The following is a 24,241-nucleotide window of genomic DNA, read 5'->3' as shown; positions in this document are numbered from 1 at the left end:
GGCCCCAGATTTGAGGCCTGGAGTTGGGGTGCAAATTGAATGTCCCAGGTGGGTCCAGGGCTCAGTCTCCATGGAGACAGCCTGCCCGGGCCTTAGGGGGCCGCCCACTACAGGGCCTGCCTATCTGCAGCAAATCCAGCCCTCCCAAAGACACAATAACAGGAAACAGCCTGGGAGAAGTGGACCAGGGCCAGCTGGAAGTGGCCCCTTCAGGGTGGAAAACCTTCTGGGTGTGGTGCTACTCCATCAGTGGAGGTCGGCGGAGCTGCACAGCACGCAGCTGGGACAGACGGGCCAACTGACGGAACACAGACGCCTCTCAGCCCGCAGCTCGGTGAGTGAACTCTCCCCAGCCCAGATCCACCTCACGCATCGCCATGTGCCCAAGACAGGAGGGTTCTTGCCTGGCCCTCATCTGGAGGACGGTTGCTGTTGGGGTCCCAGGGAAGAGCCAGCCGTCGGGCAGAGCAGAGCTGGGAGGTACACAAACTCTCAGGCATCCTCAGGGCTGAGGGAGGGGTAGGGGCTAGGCTCTCCCATAGGTCGACTCTCCCACTCGTTGTGACTCCCATGGGTGCCGCGCTCAAAGAGGGCAGGATGCTGCCTGAGATGCCCAGCACACAGGGCCAGAGGACCGGCACCCAGGTCTAGGCTGCCCTTGGTGCCCCTGCCCCCATGGGAGAGGATTAACCGGGGCCTGTCATCATGCCGTTACCCCAAGGCTCTGTGCTGGGACTGGGAGAGGAGCCCCGGAAGGGGAGCTCTGAGCCTCAGCCCCTCTGTCAGCCTGCATCCCCGTTTTCAGAAGACATAAACTGAGGATCAGTTTCGGGTACCTGAGGCCCTGCCTGCGGAAGCCCTGCCCCACTCAGGGCTGTGGGAGCTGGGGTCAGGGAGGCCACCCACCCTTTCTCCCCTGACACCCAGATACCCATGGCCCTCATATTTTGGGGAAATCCCTCAAAAGGACTTGAAGGCAAGTAGTCAGGGTAAGAGCCCAGCCTGGAGACGGCCGTCCCAGGTGCAGATCCCAACTCTACCTTTCACTTCCTGAGTGACTTTGGGGAAATTACTCCACATTATCAAACAGTCTGCCTGTCTGGACAATGGCGATGGGGTCTTTTTACAATTCACCGTGGGAACAAGATCCAATGCGTAGAAGGCTCTCAAACAATGGAGCTCGTTCTTTTCCTGCTACCGACCACCCCATGAGTGAGATATAGCCTGCCCGTTTCCCAGCAAAGGAAACTGAGATTCGGAGAAGTTAAGTAAGAGCTGGGGTGGGGGGATTCAAAACAGGATCTTGTGCCCTAAAGCCTGGGCTCTTGCTTCTCCGTGTCTCAACTTTCTCAACTGTAAAACAAAGGAAGCGGGCTCTTCGTGAGTCAATTTAAGGAGGCGAAGTACACACCTGGCTCCAGGAGAGGCTCATAGTAGGGCATCTCCAAGAAATCACAGCTGAATTTACCTGTTACCCCAGAGCCGACCGTGGCTGTGAATGTTAGGAGAGTTTTGGCCCCTGAGGTCCGTCTGTCCCCAGCAGGTGAGAGGGAGGAGGTGGAAGCCAGAGGATCTCAACTCAGCTCTAGAGAGCAGCAGGTGATCTCCAGGGGCCCCGGGGGGTCAGGCAGCCTTGCCAATGCCTGCTTACTGTGGTGAGGGGTTAGGGGAGGCATCCACTGGCCTTGAAGGGGCTAAACTGCCCGCCCTGCAGTCTGGACCTGAGCAATTGTGTTGCTGAACAAGGGCCGGACATGGGGGCAGGAAGCTAGAGCTTATTTTCTCCTAAAGTTAGATGACTCACGCAGCTCTGCTGCTAAATCGGCGACACAAGGTGGACACAGTGGCCACCAGCTTGGGAAAAATCCTGGGCCCCTTACCCATGTGGACCCATGCCTGCTACCTCTAACACTTTTTTGCACCCCCTCAGAGGCCCTGAAGCTACTAAAAGAATATCCATTTGACAGATGAGACCACAGAGGCTGCGAGAGGCTGAGTGGTCAGTCCAAGGTTACAGGATGAGGTGAAAGCAGGATATGAGTGAGCCCAGTTCCTTCTGACCCCACAGTCAAGCTTGGAGAGGGGAGAAGTCGGGAGGATAGCACCTGACAGTTCAAGCCATAGAAGCAGGCACCAGGATGAGCCCGGGGCCCAATAACCCTAGGGAAGGAATGTTCTAGGAGACAAGCCCTGCCCTGAGGAGCTTGGCTTCTGGCTGGAGAGATACTTAAAAGCCCATCCTAACCAGGTCCAAGATGATGCTGGGTGGAGAAATCATAGAAGGCTTCCTGGAGGAAGAGCAGGAGCCCCATAGGATACTGGCAGGTCTTAGGTCCACAATCTGATCTTCAATCTTATCTCTCTGGGGCAGGGAACGAACCCAAACGTCCCTAAATTCATTCAGGGACCTCCAGATTGCCTGCGAGGGGCCACAGTATAACAGTGAGATCCCGGCAGGTGTAGATAGTAGGAGGAGGAGGCATCAGGCCAGGCAGGCGGTGAGTGCGATTTCCTTCTGGAGAGCGATTTCCTTCTAGACTTGGGGTGAAACCAGGAAATGAGGTCAGGTGTGAGTCAGCCAGTTGAGTCCAAAACCTCCAGGCGGGAGGGAGTAGATGAGGGTCGAGACATTTACTGAGCACCTACTGTATACTGGGCTTCCAACCCATGATTTCATTTAATGCTCCTAACTAGGGAGGCAGCTATCATTGATGAAGCAGCTAGAGCTCAGAAAGGGTAAGGGATGGGCCTAAGGCCACACAGCTCATGAGTGACTGGGCAGGCTCAAACAAGCTCACTCATTCTGTTGGCCCCACTGACTGCCTCAGAGCCCGTCAAAGTCAGGAAGCCCAGAGGAGGCTAGTAAAGGCCCTGTAGGGTGGGTGGTCTCTCCCTGAAGCTTGGAGATGCCCCATTAGGAGACAGGGCCATAGACTGGATGATCCCGGAGCCCAGAGACCCCAGCACAAATTTGTTTCAAATCGCACACTAGTTCTGATGAATGAGTAGAATCTACTTCAAAGATTGTATTGAGGGCTCAAGGGCTGAGTTCAGGTTCAGTGGGAATGAACGCTGTGGTTGATTAGTGATGTCTACCGAGGGTTTGGGAACGGATGAGTGGCAACCCATGAGCTCTGTTTTGCCAGGCCCACTGTAAGAGGCCCCTGCACAGTGGCGGGTAGGTATTCATTGGGGACCATAAGAAGAAGAATCTTAATGTCCTCAAAGGATCAAAATCTTAAAGTTGGAGTGTCTGACATCATCGTGGGCCATCAGAGAGGCTATTTGGGGACAAGGAGGAGCTTCTTTGAGTTACAGCTACTATTGCAGGCTGGCTCTGACCACCCAAGGCGTCTGCAAATATGCAGATTTGTCTTGAATCCTGAGTGGGGAAGGATGCAGTCACAAGAACAGAACTGACGGCTGAGGCAGGATGGCAGGCAGCAGTGGGGACACTAACACGTCAAGGTCCGGGAAGGCCCTGAGTTCATGCAGCTGGAGGTTAGATGAAATGGAGACAGACCCAGACCTGCCTGGACAGAGACATTTGGCTGTGCTAAGGACAGGAGTTGATCAGAAGGCCTCACAGAGGAAGCGCCCTGGGGCTTGAAAAGAAGGATGGCATTCACTCAGGGGACACAGCAAGGAAGGGCATTCAGGAAGAGGGAATAGCCTATGCAAAAATCCTGCTGGAGAGAGGAACAGCACTGTGAGTTCCAGAAATGTCTTGTTCTCCTCATGGTGGGAAGGGGCAGGGAGGTGGGGAAGAGGAGAGCCAGAGAGGTGGGCAGGGGACACGCCTCCTGCTGGGCCTTGAACCCTGGCTCAGGAGCTAGATTCATCCTGCAGGGGTTGGGGAGCCAGGAAGAGGGGTCAGCAGGGAGAGCGGTCAGCAGGGGAGCAGTGTGGTCAGTGTAGTCAGCTCTCAGCAGAGTAGAATCCCGAGGGGAGGGGATCAGGTCTGGGACCCAGAGGAGCAGGTCCCTCGGCTGAACTGAGCCATAAACCAGGAGAAATCCCCGGGGGCCAGCTCATAGCTGCCCAGTCCCACCCCCACACACCCCATCCCCAAGACTCCCAGGGCCTCACCCTGCATCCTCCCAGTGTGTGGTTGCCAACGCCCAGCTATAAATGCTGGGGCTTGAGCAAACAATTTGAGAGTCCCTGAAGGAGTTTGGGGATCCCTGGCTCCAACCTCTACCCTGGACAGATGTGGTGGGGTGGGACGGTTGCGGGAAGAATTGCCCACAGCCACACAGGGAGTGTGGCGCCAGCAAGTCCCCTCCCAAAGATATACCTCGTGCATGCTCTGGGCCAGCCCCTCATCCCTGACCCCGGGCCTCTGGGCTAGAGCCCAGAGTCTGCAGGAGGTTGTGCTGGGACTAAGTGTCCAGTCCCTCCCCAGTCTGGGGCTTTGCCTGGGGCTGGGCTCAGCTGCCAGGTCTTGTCCCAGCTGACACTGGGTGTGCTGGGTGGGAACAGAGGGGTGAGACCCAGAGCAGAGGCTCTTCAGGAGTTGGTGTGGGCAGATTCCTGGAGACAGGGATGTGTACTTGTGTGGTATTTGAGGGTGTGGTGTATCCATGAGGCCCGAGGATGTCATATGTGTATCCCCAACCTAAAGGCTCCCTCCACGCCACCCTCAAGGGCCCTTGGCCTACTCAATAACCGTCCAAAGCCCAGACTGAGCCCCTGGAACCTCAGGCTTGAGCAGGGCCCTGGTCAGGTCAAGGAGCAGGGGTCTGCCCAATGGTCAGGGGCAGGGCCAAGCCAGGGGTATCTGCCAGGCTGCCCCTCTGAGTGGACCCCAGCTGGATCCAGGCTTCCTAGGGTTGATTTAGCTACAAATGGAGCAGCTCCAGCCCCTCCCTCCCCTCCCTTTGTGCCCTGTGACCCCTTTTATTTTGTTTTCATTTTGTTTTTTTGTTAATCTTACCCGAGGATATTTTTCCATTGATTTTTAAAGACAGTGGAAGGGAGGGAGAGAGAGAAAGGAAGAAACAGAGAAACACCGATGTGAGAGACACACATCGATTCGTTGCCTCCCACACGAACCCCAACCCAGGTATGTGCCCTTGAACAGGGATCCAACCTGTAACCCTTCAGTGCGCGGGCCTACGCTCTAACCACTAAGCAACACTGGCCAGGGCCTAGTCCCTCCTTTTAAAGAGCACAGAGCTAAGTAGATTTCATGGCCCCTTCAAGGCCAAACCCCAGCAACACATGGGAGCCACAAAGAGGGGTGCAGGGAGCCCCCTCACAGCTCCCTGCACCCCTCCATCAAAGCACGCATCACAACTTGAAACTACATTTTTTATCAAATGGTAGCATCCCTCTCCCCCACTGGAAGGCAGCCTGTGTTTGCTCCCCATGTGTAGTTCAGTGCCTGCCACATAGTTGGTGCTCGATAAATGTTTGTTGAGTGGCTGTGTAACCCCAAGGCCCTAGAGAGGGCTTCAGAGACGTGGTAATATGTGACCTAAATCCAGGCAGAGGAGAGAGAATGGTGAAGTGCAAAGGCCAGGAGGATGTGACCAAGTCTGGTGGGTGTTAACATCCTACTGGCTGGAACTCCTCTTAGAGGCTCACCCAGACAGATAACTGGAGAGAAGCGGACAGAGGCACAGGACCCCCACTTGGCTCGGCCTTGAGAGCCACCCCTTAGTCCTCAGGCCCAGCCCAGGCATCTAGGTTTTAACCTCAGTGGTCCCACTCACTGTGGATATAGACCCAGACCCAGGGGTTCACCAGAGCCCCAACCTGCCATCCAGGCTCCTCTGGCCCTCCCCTGGGCTCCATGCCCACTCACCAGGGGCCTTGGGCCACACTTCGTTCTCTCCTTTTGGGCCCTCCAGACCTTCCCAGACTGACCAAGGACACAGAGGGCCTGCTCTCATTCACAAGTCCACTTGGAGCTGCCCCAAAAGTCTCTAACAGGGCTCCAGGGGTAGGCATTGTCCCACATCCTAGGTGACAGGGACTCGGGCAAGCACCTGGCCTCTGCTGCCCGGCACATCCTCTTTCCCCTCAAGGCAGTTGTTGGGTAAGTTCCCAGGGCTGCTCTGCTAGGAATTTCTGAGCATGGAAATCACTTCCAGCATCTTCTGCCCCTCTGCATATCTGTCATAACCAGATCCACTCGACCGCAGCCTGTTCTCTCTGAAAACTTTGAGAGCAACCAAGAGACGTGCCTCCTATTTGTGGCGAGATAAAGGGTTGAAATAAATCCGACCTCAGCTGTGGTCCTGCTGGCACCTCCAGAGGTGCGGCCCTGAAAATTCTGCCTCCAGCTGTGGGTACAGACAATCCTGCCACCTGACTTCCTCTCTCTCAGCAGGAGAAGGAGGAACAATCCTTGGTAAAACTCTTCCCCTGGGCAGCCTTTCTGATGGCCAAATTTCTAACTTAAAAGGCAAAAGACCCAAATAAACATGGCTTTTCAGATGGAAAAGTTCCTCAGATCCAACTGAGATTAGGTGTAGGAGCCCGGGATTTAGAAAAAGATCTGGGTGAGGGCTCCAGATCTGCTGTTTCTGAGTTATTTGCCCTCAGCCTCAGTTTCTTCCTCTGTAAAATGGGGCTGATAATTCCTACCTCCTGGGGATAGTGTGAAAACTGAATGAGAGCCCAGCGAGGAGAACAGTTTATTATTATTACTGTATGACTGTCACCGTGGGAGAAGGAGGTCATGGAAAAAGCACTATGTGGGGTGAAAGGCAGCCTAAATTCAAATCCTGGCTCTGCCTCTTGCTGCTGTGTGACCCAGGAGGACTCACTCCACCTCTCTGAGCCTCACCTGCAAAATGGGATTACTTACGACTACATCATGGTTTGACCCCATGCCACTAAGGAGGTGCTCAGGAATGTCAGCCCCCCTCCACCGCCCAGGCAAGGAAGGGCTGTTGTGGGATGGCACTCAAGGGTCCAGCGTGGGGGATGGAGAAGGCCCCCACCTCCAAGGTCCTGCCTCCTCACTAGCTGCTCACTAACAAGAGAGCTAAGCACACAGACCATCCCCTGCCCACCCCAGCAAGTGACACACTGGTGATGTGGGGCAACTCTGCGGGGACAGTGCCAGTCCTGTATGCCAAGGGAGTTCTCTCCAGGGCTCACATTCAGGCCTTCACTGGACATAGGTGGAATCTAAGGGACTTTTCCGTACATTCAGAGAATACTTTGTACGTGAAGCCAGCCAAAGCCCACTGAGGGGTTCATGTCCCCTGTGAGCCATGTGGCCATGGCCATGGCCATGGCCGTGGCCTGTGACTAGTGGCCTCTGCTTTATTTAAGTCCTGTGTGGTTATTTGTTTGTTTGGCTGATGGCTGCTGTCAGCCCTGGGACCACGAGCCCATCCACACAGGCCCCAGCAAAGAGAAAGCTCTGCTCCCCTTCACTGCGTCAGATAGGGTCCTGGCAGGAACAGTATTGTCCCCAGGGGTCAAATTAAGAGACTCTGTGAAGGGATCAAATTAAGAGACTCTACTTATAGAGCTGGGCAGTTGGCTAAGGGAACAAGGAGGATACTGAGGCACACGGAGACCAGCAACAGTGAGAGCTGTTACTGCCCAGGGCCAAAGACACAGGTGACGTGTCTTGCGTGCAGGCATGTGGTGAAAAGGCCGAGCAGCTGAGGTTCTGTGGACCGCGGAGCCTATGGTCACAACCGTCACCCTGCACTGTGTGAGCCCAAGGAGGCAAGATCCACGTGTGACGTGCAGGTGGGCCTTGGGGAGCAGGAAGGATGTAGTGGGGCCAGATGGAGAGATCTTCTGCAGGAAGGAGAGGAAGCGAGATCTGAGCCACTCTGTGGGGCCTGGACGTCAACCTGTGACAGCCCCAAGCAGTGCTGCCACGGGCAAGACCCAGGGATGCGCAGGGCTCTGAGGCAAGGACCAAGAACGGCCCCAAAAGGAGGACATTTGGGCTTAACTCTGAAGGACAAGTTCACCAGACAGAGGAAGAGGGAAACGCAGGGGCACCTGTCATGGGCACTTCCCTTCTCCAGCTACCTCCTCTCCTAACTGTGTCAGCCTCACAGGTTAACTGCCACTCACACACCCAACCCTCTGCCTGCTGCCCCGGCCCTGCTTCCTTCCCCCCCCCCCCCCCCCCCCCCCCCCATTCCCAGGCTGATCTCCAGCAGTCGCTGGCCATGGCCGCACAGACATTTCCTAGGCAACCCCAACCTGACACAGGTCACACAGACAGTTTTGGTTTCCTCCTCTCCACATGTGCCACCACCCCAGTCTCCCGAATCTCAGTGAAGGCCCTGCCATCCCCCTAGCTGCTGGGGCCAAAAACTGGGAGTGTCCTTGATTCCTTTCCATCCCTCACCCCCTACAACCCCTTCAACAGTGAGCCCTGCTAACTCTACCTCAAAACCGTATCCAGCGGCCATACCCTCCTAAACCTGGAGTGGGAATCATCTACTGTCACCTGGTTGACAGTGACTGCCTCCCCCTGATCTCCCCTCGCCCAGCCAGTCCCCTCCCCATGGCCAACTACACAACCCAACTGCATTAGTTTTCTAAAGCTGCTATAACACACCGCCCCAAACACGGTGGCTTGGAACAACACATATTTACTTACTTGTTGACTTAGAGCCCTGGAGAGCAGAAGTCTGAAGGGGTCTCGGTGGGCTAAAGTCAGGGCTGCGTTGCTTCCGGCAGCTGCAGGAGAGAATCCATCCCTTGCCCTTTCCCGTGTCTAGAGGCGCCCACACTGCTAGAGGTCCCACGGCATTCCAACCTCTGTTTCTGTGGTCACATCTCCTTTACCTGACTCTTTCCCCCTACCTTCGCTGGCCTACCCACGCAATTCAGGGTAATCTCTCTATCTCAAGATCCTTAACTTAATCGTGTCCGCTGAAAGCCCTTTCGTGAGGTATAGGTTCCAGGGATGAGGGTGTGGACATCTTTGGTGGGGGGCCATCATTTGGCCTGCCTCATCGACCTGGCCACCTCCTCCCGCACCCCACTCTCCCCCATTGTTCATGTCAATCTGACCCAGGGACCTTCTTTTGGTTCTTCAAACACACTAACCACTTTTCTACCTCAGGGCCTTTGCACTTGCTGCTCCTTCTGCCTAAAATGTCCTTCCTTCCCCTGCATTCCTGGGGCTGACACTCAGATGTTGGCTTAAGTGTCATCTATCTGAGAACCCTTCCCTGGCCTCTCGGCTCAGCCAACTGCCCCCTCTGTTGCATCCTTCATTATAACCCCCTGCGCACCTCTCAGCCTCACTTAGCTATTTTCCTGGTGTTCCCACTACAGTGTTTACTCTCCAAGGGTGGGATCTGTCTTGCTCACTGCTGTACCCCATGGGGCCCAGCATACAATAGGTGCTCAATACCCATCAAGGCTTGCACCCTGTCCTGCTCAGAGGCCTGAAAACTCCCCCAGTTTCTCAGTTTCAATTTTGTTTGTTTTACTTTCTTTTTCAAGTCATTTTCTCACTTGAGGGGGGAAGAAAGGACCAAGACTTGTAGTTTCTTTCTAAGCAAAGAAGGAAATGACCCATTAAACCTGGGTCCAGAGAGGCTGGGACAGGGGTCATGCCTGCTGCTTCCCCTGAGTCAGGACCAGCTTCCTGGTCAAGGCTCCCAACTTTCCCACACCTCTGTTCACTGCCTACCTGTTGCCTGGAAGGGCTGCCCTTTCTAAATCCTACATCAAAGGGCACCAGATCTCTCCCAAGTCAACCACCTGATTTGTGACTTAGAAATGTGAGATGCAGAGCCAGGAGGGCCTCCCCCTGGGCACATGGCACTTGTACTCTGGGGCCTGCTCTGCCCTACCCCAGCCCTAGCAGGACACTTCCTCATAGGCCAGTAGCATTGGGTGGGGGCTTTGAATGCTAAGGTCAGCAGTCCAAGAGGCCAGGCTGGCCCAGAGCAGATAACCTCAGCCCTCGCGGAGGCCAGCCTGGCGCCAGTGTCTCAGAGGAAATGTTACTAGAGTTTGAAGATCTCCTGGGATGTGCAGAGTCCAGCCTCTCCCCTAGGCCGGGACAGGGGACAGCTGTGGAGGAGGCCTCCTATCCAGAACCCGGAGAGTCCTCGACTCTCCAGGCAGGAGCCCTGGTCCCACTACCACCCACCCGCCTTCTTCCCCTGAACCATCCCAGAGGCTGCAGGTGAGTGACACAGGGACCCAGCAGGGGATGGCTGAGGGAGTCAGGGCTGAGAGGGCACAGTGATGACCAAAGTCAGAGCCTCCACTCACCACGGGGTAGTAGGGAAATCCCTCTTCCTGGATTCTGGGTCCCCACCAATGGGTGACCCCCAGATCCCAGTCTAGGCTGATCTGAGGGCTACCTTCAAGGGCACGCACTGGGCAAAGGTGGGGGCCCTGCCCTTAAAAGGCCCCCGAGCTTAGTTTCACGTTCTTCTGTCTTAGTCCTGAAATTCTTAATAACTTTTGAACATAGTTTAAAAGTTACTTAAATTTTGTACTGGGCCCTGAAAATAATGAAGCCGGTTTTGTGAGCCCAGACTCTCAACCCCCCACCCGCCTCACCCTTGCTCATGTGACTGCTCCTAAACTAATCACCCACGGTGAGTTCTGGGGTGAGGCCTGACCCACTGGGTTAAGACATTTGTGTTTCCTAAGAGCCTTCGAAGACAGATCAAAGCAGTGCTGCCACAGGGGCTCTTGGGCTGGCCAGGGGACGTGTTGATTTAGAGGAACCTTAAAATCAAATATTACAGCAGCTGCTGGGACAAGCGGGAGCGGTAGGTTTCCGTCAAGATAATGAAGTAGGTAAACGCAGTGCACGCAGCCTCCCACAACCGCATCAAAATTGCTACTAAACTACAGAGCCACCACCATTCAGAACCACCTGAAACCTAGAGAAGAGAAGTCCTTTAACAAAGGATGTAAAGAAGAAGCCGCATCAGACTGGTAGGAGGCGGAGAGGCAGAAGGGCTGGGCCCACACCCACATGTGGTGGCTAAAAATCAAGAGGGATGTCTCGGCTACAGAGGTACCCCCGGAGGAGCAAGGGGTCCCAGTGCCAGGAAGAGAAGTCCCCATAACTTCTGGCTGTGAAAACCAGAGGGGATTGTGTCTGAGTGAGACAGAGGCCTGTGGGAGTCCCAGCTACTCCTCTTTTTTTAATTGAATTTATTGGGGTGACATTGGTTAATAAAACCATACAGATTTCAAGTGTACAACTCAATAAAACATCTCTGCTTACTGTACCGTGTGCTCACCACCCATAGTCAGGTCTCTTTCTGTCCCCATCTATCCTCTCTTTGCCTATTTCCAACCCCCCCTTCCCCTCTGGCTGTCATCATACTGTGGTCCATGTCTATGTCATATATATATATATATATATATATATATATATATATATATATATATATATATATATATACTTTTTTTTTTTTTGCTTAACCCCTTCACCTTTTTTCATGCAGCCTCCCAATTCCCCTCCCCTAGGGTAGCAATACTTATACCAGATAAAACAGACTTTAAAACAAAGGCTATAACAAGAGACAAAGAAGGACCCAGCAATTCCACTTCTGGGTATTTATTCAAAGAAACCCAAAATCCAAAAGACATATGCACGCCCATGTTCATTGCAGCATTATTTACAATAGCCAAGCTATGGAAGCAACCTAGGTGTCCATCGATAGATGAGTGGATAAAGAAGTGGTGCCTATATGCAATGAAATATGGCTCAGCTGTAAAAAAGAATGAAACCTTGCCATCGGCAACAACATGGATGGGCCCAGAGGGTACTGTGCCCAGTGAAACGAGTCAGACAGGGAAGGACAAATGCTATATGATTTCACTTATGTGGGGAATCTAAAAAACAAAATAAACAAGCAGGCAGAACAGAAACAGACTGATAGATACAGAGAATATTTTGACAGTTGACAGATGAGATGGGGGTTGCTGGAGGATGGGTAAAAAAAGGGAAGGGATTAAGAAGTATAAATTGGTAGTTACAGAGTAGTCTTGGGGATATAAAGCAGCACACAGGGAATATAGCTGATAATATTATAATAACCATCTGTGTGGTGTCAGATGGGTGCTAGTTTTATCAGGGTGACCGCTTCATAAGTTATATAGATGTCTAATCACTGGGTTGTATACCTGAAACTAATATAACATTGTATGTCAACTGTTAATTGAAAAATAAATAAAAAAGAGAGCAGTAGGAAAAAGCATGAACTTTCAGGTCAGACAGACTTGGTTTAATCCTGACTGCTGCTTACAGTCTGAATGGTCTCAGCAATGTTACTAAACCTCTCTGTTTCCCAGCTCATCCATAAATGAGGGTCACCATGAAACCCACCTCAGGGGTTATTGGGAAGGTTAAATGAGATAATACAAGGTGCTTGGTACAGCGTCAGGCAAATGCTAAGTGCTGGATAATGTTTGCTGGGTTCCACTGTTGGCCCCACCGCTTGCTCCAATGTGAACTCAACTTCTTTGTATGTTGGTTTTCTCGGGTGTAAAGTGAGGCTATCTGGGTGCTCACTGCACAGGGCTTTGGGAGCAACCATCAGCATCATCATCTCCTCCAGAAAACCCTCCTCCGGGCCTGCCTGTCGCCTGTGCTTGCTTCCACACTAGCATGTGTGACACTGAAATAGGAAGGGTCTGCCTTCCCCTCCCAGGCTTGGAGCTCTCTGGGGCAGGAACAGAGTCGGCAGAGGGTGAAAGATGAGGAGTGAACAGACAGGGGAGCTCTGTTCACTCACTGAGATAGTAACCGATACGCCCTGATGGTGCCTCCTCTCTTTCCCCAGATCTGTGCATCCTGGGAAGATGCATCTGCCCCTGATACTGCTGGCCACGGTGGGCACCTGTCTGGGCCTGCTGATGGCAGCTGCCACAGGCGATAACCCTGCCCAGCTGGACACGCCCAGCATGCTGTCCACCCACCGGCGCCAGAAGAGGCACTGGATTTGGAACGAGATGCACATTGACGAAGAGAAAAACAACTCGCTGCCCCATCACGTGGGCAAGGTAAGGCTCAGGCCCACAGCGGCAGAAGCCCACCATGCCGCTGGTGGTGGTGGTAAAGATGGTGGTAGTTGTCGGGGCGGGGGTGACAGTTGTGAGGGCAACGGTGCTGGTGGTAGAGGTGATGGGCCGGTAGATGTCGTGGTGGCGGGTGATAATGAAGGGAAGACGATGCGGCCATAATGGTGGTGACGACAGTGGTGGTGGTGACGGTGATGGTACAGAGGAAGGTGGTCATGGTGGTAGTGATCCTGGTAATGGTGATAATGGTGATGAGGAGGGGGAGTGGGTGGTAGTGGTGATGGTGATCGTGGAGGTGACGGTGGCAGTGATGCGGTGGTGTTGACAGAAAGGGAAAGTCGGTGGTGGTGACCATGACATTGATGATGGGAGTGGTGATGTTGTTAGTGATGTGGCTGTGGTAGATATGATGGTGAACACTATGGTTTATTCTCTCCCAGACCTTGGTCTGTGGACCAAATATCATTGGTGGAAGGGCCACCCCATTCAAAGGCTGGGAAGACCAGTTCAGGGCTTAGGGCAGAAGCAGCCAAGCCTCCCATAAAGTTTTCCCATCTGAGAGGTCTGGAAAACCTGAGCAGCCTTCTACCAAACTGTGCTGGTGGTAAAGTTAATGGTCCAGGCCATAGTTTGCCAACCCTGGTCTAGGCCTTTGAACTTCCTCAAAAAACACTTTCTCTCAGGCGACCCCTCCCTAGTTTTCTGTCACCCTACACAACCCTCCAGCTTCTAGAATACCCACAAGGTACCTGACACCAGCCTGCCCTCTAGGGCTGCTACCCCCACTTCCTTCCTCTTTAAATTGTGTTCATCCCCAGTCACCTTCCTAGGGCTCAGAGTGAAGACTGAACTGTCTTACTGTGTGTCACATCGTTATTGATGTGAAGACCAACCATTCTAATTCAAAAGAATAGCTCTAGTGGTAGAATTTCACACACAGTGACAGGTAGATGCACTGGGTATTTTGAGAGTTTTCAGCGAGGAAAAAATATTTCTTTCAAGTGCGTAAAATCTCACCATGTCCGTTTCTTGGAATCTAAACATGGTTGGCTACAGAAATAAGAGATCAAGGCGCTGACAAGAAGATGTATGGTGCCACACATGGGGCAAGGCTCTGGAGAGACCACAGTGGGCAAAGATAACATGGTCCCCATCCTGGTGCAGTTTGTGGTCTAAAATAGGGGCTGGCAGAACTGGCCCACCACCTAAGTTTGTAAACACAGATTTATTGGGACAGACACATCCACGATTTACACATTGCCGTGGTTGCTTTCATGCTACGATGGCATATTTGAGTAGCTGTGACAAAGACCATGTGACCTACAAAGTTGAAAATATTTACTATCTGGCTTTTACAGAAACAGTTTGCCCAACCTAGTCTAGAAGGATAGCAGACATTAGACAAAGAACCCCGCAGACAGCAGTGATGGAGGAGCCCTGTGGTTACAGAGAAACAGACTGGAGAGGACCCTTGGTGGAGGGGGGTCCAGCCTGGCCTCACATCAGATATGCCACAGCAGCTGGCAGAACCCACTCAGCCCCGCCAACAGCCAGCTGACTGTGCCCATGGGCTCCTCTGACTCCCAACAGTGACTGGGAAGTTTAAATCCCTCAGGTTGGCTACTCAAGGGGGAAAGACGCTTGCCCAGGACAGAGCCCTAGGAGGACATGGGCCCAGGAAAGCATAGGGTTCCTGGAGCCCGACAGGAATATGAACACTGTCATAGGGGAAAATTCCATCAACCTGCCCACGTCCGTTGTAATGGGATAATTGTGCCATGAATCAGCACTGAAGAGAGTGGCCAGTCCCAAGGAAATCTGCAGGGTGAGTCAGAGAGAATCAGCAGAGAGCAGGGGACACCTGTGTCACATACAGCCTGACACGACAGCCCCCGAAGGGATCATCCTAGGGTCTTCAGCAGCAGGAAGAGAGTCAGGCCTGCCGTCATCGGCCATCAGTGTTTACTGGGTACCTGGAATTGGGCTGGGGGACAGAGGAGCCACATGCTGCCCCCAGCCCAGATAGAAACAAGGGTGCATGGGAATGATAAGGACAGGGCTCCAAGGATCACCCCCTGGCTCCCAAAGATGTCATCTGAGGGAAGGAAGTCCCTGTTTATCAAGGCCAGAGCACAGAGCCACTGTTTACAAAGCTGGCTGGACAATGGGAGTGAGCCCCGGGCCAACTCCGGGATCCACAAATATGGGTCAGCATGGCTTTGGGCATTAAGACGTTATGTACAAGCTCTCTTTAAAATATGTTTCTATTGCCCAGCCGGGCGTGGCTCAGCGGTTGAGCGTTGACCTGGGATCCAGGTGATCAGGGTTCGATTCCTGGTCAGGGCACATGAGTTGCAGGCTCGATCAATGACTCTCTTATCATTGATGTTTCTATCTCTCTCTCCCTCTCCTTCCCTCTCTCTGAAATCAATAAAGATATATCTTTAAAAAATAAAAATTAAAAATAAAATATGTTTCTATTGATTTTAGAGCGAGAGAGGAGAAGGGAGAGGGGGAGGGAGAGAGAGAAACACCGATCAGCTGCGTCCAGCGCTCCCCTTACTGGGGACTGAGCAGGCAAGCCGGCCATGTGCCCCGACCGGGAATGAAACCTGTGGCCTGTCGGTGCATGGGACAATGCCCTACCAACTGAGTCACACTGGCCAGGGCTATAGTGATCATTTTTAAAGATAAGAGCTCCCCAAAATCCATAACCTCAGTCTAATTTTGGGAAAAATGTCAGACAGATTCCAACAGAGGGCATCCTACACCAGGAGACCTCCAAGCAGTCACGGTCATCAAAAACACTGAAAGTCTGAGCACCTGTCACAGCCCAGAAGAGCTTAAAGAAACGTGGTGACCAGATGTAATGTGGTGGCCCTGATGGGATCCAAGAACAGAAAAAGGGCATTAAGTAAAAACTAAAAAAATCTGCATAAACGATGGACTTAGGGCAATAATAATGTATCAAGATTAGTCCATTAAGCATAACAAAGGTACCAGACCAATGCAAGGTGTTAACAATGAAGGAAATAGGGAGCAGGAAGCATGAGGACTTTCTGTACTATCTTCTCAACTTTTCTAGAAATCTAATACTATGCTAAAAAATAAAGTCTACTTAAGAAAAGTTGGGAGAAAGGAAAACAAATTTATATTCAAGTGAATTCTTCCTCAGAATTCTAATAGACGAGATCAAAACTGACTCGTTCCCCCTCACTGTTCTTAACCTCGTGGATCCCAACACGCCCACTCAGAACCAAGTGTGGAGCTACCATCTTACCCTAACCCTGAGCAACTCACACAGCGCCCCAGACTGTCCCTTCAGGCCACAGGCTGCAGAGCCTCACTGTCCATCAGATGACTCGGCCTCTGGGCCTTAGGACCTCCCATGGGGTCCCACCTGCCTGTCCCTGCACACGGCAGCCCCGCTCCAGGAAGCTCTGCCCCCTCCAGCTGCAGCCCTGCCTCTCGCCCTCCCTCCCACCCAAGGCCAGTGTCCTCACTCCGTCTCCTCTTCCTCGCCTTGCAGACTTTCCTACACTCTCTTATCTGGCTTCTTACCCCACCACCCCCTTGCTGCTGCTCCCACCAAGAAGTCCAATGACTGCTAAACCCTAGGGACATGCCCAGACCTCATGGGAACTGACCACACCCTTCTTGACGCTCCCTTTTCCGTCTCAAGACCCACTCTTTCTTGGCCAACAGACATAGGAAAAGATGCTCAACATCACTAACCATCAGGAAAATGCAAATTAAAACCACAATGAAATATCACCTCACACCTGTCAGCATGGCTATTATCAAAAAGGGAACAAATAACAAGTGTTGGTGAAGATGCGGAGAAAAGGGAGCCCTCATGCACTGTTGTTGGTGGGAATATAAACTGGTGCAGCCACTATGGAAAAGAGCATGGAGGTTCCTCAAAAATTTAAAAATAGAGCTACCACATGATCCTGCAATTTCTGGATATTTATCCAAAGAAAACAAAAACACTAATTCGAAAATACATATGCACCCCTATGTTCATGCAGCGTTATTTACAATAGCCATAATATAGAAGCAATGTAGGTGTCCATCAGCAGATGAGTGGATAAAGATGTGGTATAGAGAGAGAATGGAGTATTACTCAGCAATAAAAAAGAACCAAATCTTGCCATTTGGAACAACATGGATGGACCTAGAGGCTAGTATGCTACGTGAAGTAAGTCAGAGAAGACAAACACCATGTTATTTCACTTGCATGTGGAATCTAGAAGAAGAAAAAAACCAGATCGAACACACCAGAAAAAATCCTCATAGATACTAATTGATACAGAGAACTGATGATTGCCAGAGGGGAGGGCAGCGGGGGGAATGAATGAAAGGGTGGAGGGGAATAGAGATATAAACCTCGTTATAAATCAATAATTAAGTCATGAGGGTGTAATGTACAGCATAAGGAACACAGTCAGTATTATCCTAATAACTTTGTACGGTGACAGATGGTTTCTAGCCTTATTGTCGCAATCACATCATACGGAATATCAATGTCTAATCACTGTGTCGTACCCCTGAAACTAATATTGCACGTCAACTACACTTTAATTTTTAAAAATTGCAGTGTCACATTTAGGATCCCTGGCCAGCACCACACGCTCACATGCACAAATGTGCATGTGCGTACATACATGTACACGTGTGCTTGCACGCTCGCACGTGCACACACACACACACACAGCCACCACTGCCCACTGCGGCTCAGAGCACCTCTTCTCTCCCAGATCAAATCAAGCGCGAACCGCAAGAACGCCAAGTACCTGCTCAGGGGAGATGCTGCCGACAAGGTCTTCAGGGTCGATGAGAACACAGGAGACGTGTATGCCTTTGAGAGACTAGACAGGGAGAAGGTCTCCGAGTACCACCTCACTGCCCTCATAGTGGACAAGGACACCAAGAGGGACCTGGAGTCACCTTCCAGCTTCACCATCAAAGTTCACGATGTGAATGACAACTGGCCTGTGTTCACTCACCAGTTTTTCAACGCATCTGTGTCTGAGATGTCGGCTGTGGGTATGTGCTCAGTCTGTCCCTCTGTCCCTCTCTCCTCTCCCTCCCTTATCCCCAGCCTGAAGGCACCTCTCCATCAGCAGCTTCACCTCCTGAGGCCAGGAGTCAATGAGTTCAGAGCAGTGATTGTAATGACCCTAGTCATAGACTGAGCCCCGATCCTCATCCTGGACTGAACCCTGGGCCTAGTCATAGACTGAGCCCTGATCCTGATCATAGACTGAGCCCTGATCCTGATCATAGACTGAACCCTGACCCTAGTCATAGACTGAGCCCTGATCCTGATTATAGACTGAACCCTGAGTCATAGACTGAGCCCTGATCCTGATCATAGACTGAGCCTTGGCCCTAACTATGGGCTGAGCCTTCACCATCAGAGACACACACATCTGATTACTCTTTAGAGCAAGCCCCACCTACTGCTCTGACTCTCAGGACTGACACAAGAGCATAGCTTCTGCACATGAATAATGCCAACTCTGCCACCAAGGCAAGAAGAGTCCTCTCTGGGATCCATGCAGGAGTAGAGGGGGAAGGACTAGAGCCTTCACCCCAAGGTGTGTCACCAGCCTGGACTACGGACCTCCAGAGGTTACTATCCATTCCTCAATTCTACCCCAAGCTTCCAGGAGGTGATAGAAAAGGGTTCCCTTCCCCACCCCTCAGTCCAGGGCCCTGGCCAAGGCCCTGCAACCAGACCTTCCTGCTAAGTATGGGGATCCTGGTGTTCAAGGGAAAAAGAGTTGTGACACCCACCCCTTTGGGGGGTACCTTCCCATTCCCTTGTTGCCACCCTTCCGGGGGAGGAAAGAATCAGCCCCTCTCTCCTAGGTTTCTCCTCATGACCCCAACCATGCACCCCTCCCTCATTTCCCCCATAAATGAAAGCCAACCGTTCTCTGCACCCTTCAAGGCTGACCAGGCTGGGCCTCAACCCCTGCCAGCACTTTGTCCCCATGCAGGCTCTTCAATAAACAAAGCAGCCATTTTCCCTCAGGACCTGGGGGAAGGAGGGTCAGGGGACACCCTGAGCCCCATCTGCCCTCACCTGGGGATGGGGTAGGGACTGGCAGTCACAAGGCTACAACCCCTGGATTCTCTCTCCACAGGGACCTCAGTCATCAAAGTGACAGCAGTGGACGCAGATGACCCCACTGTTGCAGACCATGCCACTGTCATGTACCGAATCCTGAAAGGAGATGAATATTTTGGCATCTCAAACTCTGGTCTGTGTGACTAACCCTCCCGTGGCTTAGAGGTGGGGTGGGACGGATATTACAGGGGCAGGGGCCCAGGGAAGTCCAGTCTGACAGGTGTCACCGACCACTGAGCAACACTGTGCTACAGAGGTGGTCAGTATCGAACATTAAGACAAGGTGGCTGGTGAAGGCAGAAGGAAATAGACAGGTGCCCAAGGTGTGGACTGCAGTCCAGGGGACCAAGCAGTGACACGGGAGGCAGGAGTGAAAGCTGGTTAGCAGCCCTGGGTGCAGGTTCAGACTGACCTGGCTTCCAAGCCCAGCTCTCCTACTAACCCTCTCTACAGACCTCAGGTAAATCAACTAACCTCTGCAAGCCTGAGTTCCCTCATCCAAAATGGGAATGCTTACGTTCATCCCGCTCGGTAGCTGTGAAGACTGAATTAGAAAATATAGAGAGAGCACACAGCCCATTGTAATTATCCACTCAGTGTGATTTTAATAACTGTAAAGACTGAGTCTTGGAAGTAAGACAGGCCTGGAGGGATGGCAAATACACAGCACAGACACCACCACACCCTGTGAGGCACAAGGCGGGCATTACTGGTCGTCACAGCTGTCTCTCCATGCTGAGCCTAGAGGTGGCCTCCTGCACTTTCTCAGCACAGTGCTCCAGGCAGCTAAGGCGAATATTGGACCGTACTGGGCAGCCTTGGCCTTGAAGTGCAGGGCGTGGAGGCCGGGGGTGGTTGACCAGTGCCCCTCAGCCCTGGCTGCACATTGGAATGACTTGGGGCACTTTATAGTCAGGTGCTCGCTGGAGAGGGCCTGGACACCAGCATTTTCTACAAGCTCCCCAGGTAACACAGCTCCTGCTGGGATACTTTTTGCAGGACTCATTTCCACAAAAGTCAACAACTTGGACCGAGAGGCGCAGGCCAGGTACGAGATCGTGGTGGAAGCACGTGATGCCCAGGGCCTCCAGGGGGAATCAGGCACGACCACTGTGCTGATCACTCTGCAGGACATCAACGACAATTTCCCCATCTTCACCCAGAGTGAGCCCCTCCCCTGGGACCCTGTGGAGGGCAGGGGGTGGAATGCTCCAGACTCTGTGACCTGGGGGCTCTCGGCAAAGTCCCTCTACCTCTCCTCCCACCCCAGGGTGAGCCTAAGACCCAGGGAAGTCATTTTGGTGAAGGGAGAGGTCCTGCGCCCCATCCCTGAACACATTCCCAAGGCTGTCTTACTGCTCCCTGCCTCAGGACACTGACCCCACCCACAGACTGATTCTCCCCAAAAATGTCTGACAAGAGCTTTTCACATGCCCCGGGTGGGGCTGGGGAGGAAGTCAGATGGCTCCTCACTTGAACCCTCCAAAGCTGAAGCATAATTCAGAGGTTCAGCCACCCCAAGGACAGGCCAGTTTTCCTGAAGTGGTCTCATTGTGTATGGCATAAGCTCCCTGAAGGCAGGACTTGTCTCCCTGTCTCTCTTGTCAATGTATAACCCCTAGCAAAGTGCCTGGCACACAGGAGGTGCTCAATAACTAGATGGATGGATGGATGGATGGATGGATGGATGGATGGATGGATGGATGGATGGATGGATGGATGGACAAACAGAGCAGAACCAGTTTGCCTTGGGACTCAAAATTCCTGTGGCATTATTATTTATTATTATTTTTCCATGCCCATTTCCTAAATCAGAATATGTTAGGGTCGTAGGAGGGACAATCGCCTTGTCTATCTCATTAACCCAGTGCCCTTTGGGGTGCCCTATTTGCGTCAGCCAAGTACGTATTTACGGTGCCTGAAGACATCCGTGTGGGGAGCCCCCTGGGCTCTCTGTTTGTTGAGGACCCAGACGAACCCCAGAACCGGAAGACCAAGTATAGCATCGTGCAGGGAGAGTACAGGGACACCTTCGCCATCGAGACGGACCCCACCCACAATGAGGGCATCATCAAGCCCATGAAGGTTTGCGGGCCTGGAGCAACGGGGACAGATGTGGGGTGGGGTTGGGGGCTCCCAGCATCCACACAACTCACTCAGGGGCGGCTACCAGGTCAGAGGCCATCAGAGGTGCACATTTGGGTCAGCTTGGGCTAGCCTTATGCTCACAGAGACTGGGACAGGGGAGCCAGAAGGATTGGTGCCTTAGGCTGGGGTGAGGTAGGGACCTGGTACAAATAGTGTATTTGGGAGGTGTTCCCAGGAAGCCCCAGGAACAGTGACACGTGGAAAGAAAGAAGATGGTGTGGGACTCCTTAGTGACCAGGTTTCCACTGTGGGCAGTGGGGTCCCAGTCCCACTGGGGACATCTGGGAAAGGGCTGCCTCAGAGTTGTAGCAGCTGAGGGTGGGGAAGCTGTGGTGTGGACCAAGGGCTGCTCCTAGGGACATTCACTCCCTGGCACTTTCCAGCCTGCCCTGGGCCCTGGCCACTAGAGCACCAGGAGAGCTAAAGCTGCTTGCAGCAGAGAGTCGTGGGCACGTACGGAAACAATAAGCACCGTGGGGATGTCGGTGGCCACTGGCAGTGCCTGCTGACAGACAGCGGTTAGGCCAACTGAATCTGGAAGAGGCAATACTGCCAGGGCACAAAGTGCCTCCAGAATGTCCATGCAGACTAGGAGTGTGAGCCAGGGGTGACCCACCTCAGATGGGACACTCCGGAACCCCTCTGCCCGAGCTAGACCCCCAGCAAACCTCTCCTGAGTCTGTCTCTGGCCCAGCCCTGCACTGGGGACTGGAGACACCCAAGGGAGTCAGTCAGCCTCCATGCTACCAAAGCTCTCAGTGAGCAGGGAAGCATGAAAAGACAGGGACAATTTCCTGTGTCAGGAGGGGCAAGGATGGGTGCTGAGAGAACATCTGATTACCTTTGAATTAGCTTCTGAAGTGGTGCATAGGAAAGTACTAAGCAGGCAAGGGCAGGAGAAGATTCTTGAGCAAAAACATAAGAAAAGACTCATCCTGAAGGAGCTGTGGCTAGAACCACTAATCTTTGATCCCCTTGAGAGCAGGACTGGGGCTGATCCCTGTGTGTCCCAACACTTGGAACAGGGCCAGGCACAGAGCCAGGCCTGAAGGTGTAGCAATGAAGCCGCTGAAAAGTGATTGGGGGGGGGGGAGGGGTGCAGCTGCAGATAGCCAGGCCCAGCCACTCTCTTGATGACCTTGGAAATATCACTTCTTCAGGCCTCAGGCCCCTTATCTGTAAAATGGGCATCATCCCAGAAGTACCTCACAGGATCACTGTGAAGATGCATGCCACATGCTTGGCTCTGACCAGGGGCTCCCCATACTTTTCCATCCCACAGCCCCTGGACTATGAACACATCCAGCAATACAGCTTCACCATCGAGGCCACGGACCCCACCATCAACCTCCGCTACTCAAGCAGCATCTCCCCCAGAAACAAGGCCCGGGTCACCATCAATGTCACAGATGTGGACGAGCCCCCTGTCTTCCAGAAGCCCTTCTACCACTTCCAGCTGCAGGAGAACATGAGGAAAACTCTGATCGGCTCGGTGCTGGCCATGGACCCGGATGCCGCTCGGAGGAGCATTGGGTAAGGAGGGTGTGAGGAAGGTGATGATCATCACAACCCTGGCCTTGAGGTCCTTCTGCCTGCTGGACTGAGATGCAGACTCAAAGGAGAAACCCGCTTCTCCCAGCACGCGTGCGGGAAATGGCACATGCAGGACTAGCAGCCCAAGCTCTTCCACTGGCCCACGTGGCCACCTGGGACCTTGTCCCGCCTGAGCACCCACCTAGCATGGCCCTGGCCATAAGAGCTCTCAACCTAGGTCTGTTCTTTGGACCCTGGCTCCCACAGGCCCCATCTAGGGAGGTTCTGATGGCCAAGAGGCAACCAACTAGGTAACGTATGTAAGTCCTCTCCACTAAACAGGTTTTGTTAAATTTGCCTTCCCAAAACCACAGGAGGAAAAAGTGTTCATTTCACACAGAAACAACCCAAAGATGGAGAAAGAAACATCAGTAACCCCCACTCCCAAGTATCTCCTGTCCACCAAGCTCATGTTTGGTGTGGTCCTATCTCGCCTTTCTCCATGACCACACAAACAGCAAGAGGCATTAATGGCTGATTTGTTGCTTGCTTGTCTTCATTTGCTCTGGAATTTTCTTCAGTAGATATATATGTTATAATTACATTTTCCCTCTTTCTTGTCATCTCTTCGATACCTTTGTTTTTGATCTCTGAAAAAACTGTTCAGATTTCTACTTCACAAAATTTGAATCTCTGTCTCCCTGGCAGATACTTCATCCGCAGGACCAGCGACAAGGGCCAGTTCTTCCAAGTAACCAAGCAGGGGAGTATTTACAATGAGAAGGAACTGGACAGAGAAGTCTACCCCTGGTACAACCTGACTGTGGAGGCCAAAGAACTGGATTCCAGAGGTGAGCAGTCCCAGCTGCCAGGGTACCTGGGCTTCTCTGGGTTCCCTCATTTATTCAAAATTGGCATAATCTGTCACTGTGGGTCTCTAGAGGTGTTCTAAGCTCCCACTGAAGCACCACTTGGCTGAGATGCTACAGAGCCTTCATCCCCGAGTGTGGATGGACCAACAGCCTCCCTATGCCCCGAGGCTTTGTTAGAAGGGCCGCGTGCCAGGCCCCGGCCTCAGACTGAATCAGAATCTTATGCAGAGCGCAGTTTAAGAAGCACTGTTAATAAAACGGCTGCCAATGGCCTGTAACAAGAATCACCTAGGGCACCTCTTAGACCCCTCCCTGGAGGTTCAACTCCAGTGAGCCAGAAATGGGGCCAAGGGATATTCATTGAACAAGTGCCACACGATTCTTATTATTGTGAATTTTGGAAGAGGCTGCTTTGGGGGCTCTTTATGCTTCAGTTAGTGGGTTGAATTGAAAATCTGCAGCAGCTCCTAACTCCAAAATTGTTAGGTTCACCAGAAATCAGCATAATATGTGCCAAAGGGGAAAACAAGTGTTGGGAGTTTGGCACCCT

At 52.5% G+C, this 24,241-nt stretch overlaps 1 protein-coding gene across 1 annotated transcript in view; it reads left to right on the top strand.

The window, feature by feature from the left end:
* Positions 1–245: 245 nt before the first annotated feature.
* Positions 246–24,241, top strand: part of CDH5 (cadherin 5) — a 31,240-nt gene continuing 7,244 nt past the window's right edge. Inside the window, exons 1-8 of the mRNA XM_016213140.2 lie at positions 246–334; positions 12,762–12,981; positions 17,760–18,048; positions 19,155–19,271; positions 20,138–20,302; positions 21,036–21,223; positions 22,569–22,819; positions 23,528–23,670. Of these exons, the coding sequence (XP_016068626.2) occupies positions 12,781–12,981; positions 17,760–18,048; positions 19,155–19,271; positions 20,138–20,302; positions 21,036–21,223; positions 22,569–22,819; positions 23,528–23,670 (1,354 nt within the window). The 5' untranslated portion in view covers positions 246–334; positions 12,762–12,780. The remainder of the gene's footprint in view (positions 335–12,761; positions 12,982–17,759; positions 18,049–19,154; positions 19,272–20,137; positions 20,303–21,035; positions 21,224–22,568; positions 22,820–23,527; positions 23,671–24,241) is intronic.

Source organism: Miniopterus natalensis, chromosome 18 (genome assembly GCF_054644295.1).
Source record: "Miniopterus natalensis isolate mMinNat1 chromosome 18, mMinNat1.hap1, whole genome shotgun sequence".
Lineage (NCBI taxonomy): Eukaryota > Metazoa > Chordata > Mammalia > Chiroptera > Miniopteridae > Miniopterus > Miniopterus natalensis.
This window is presented reverse-complemented; position numbering and strand designations above follow the sequence as displayed.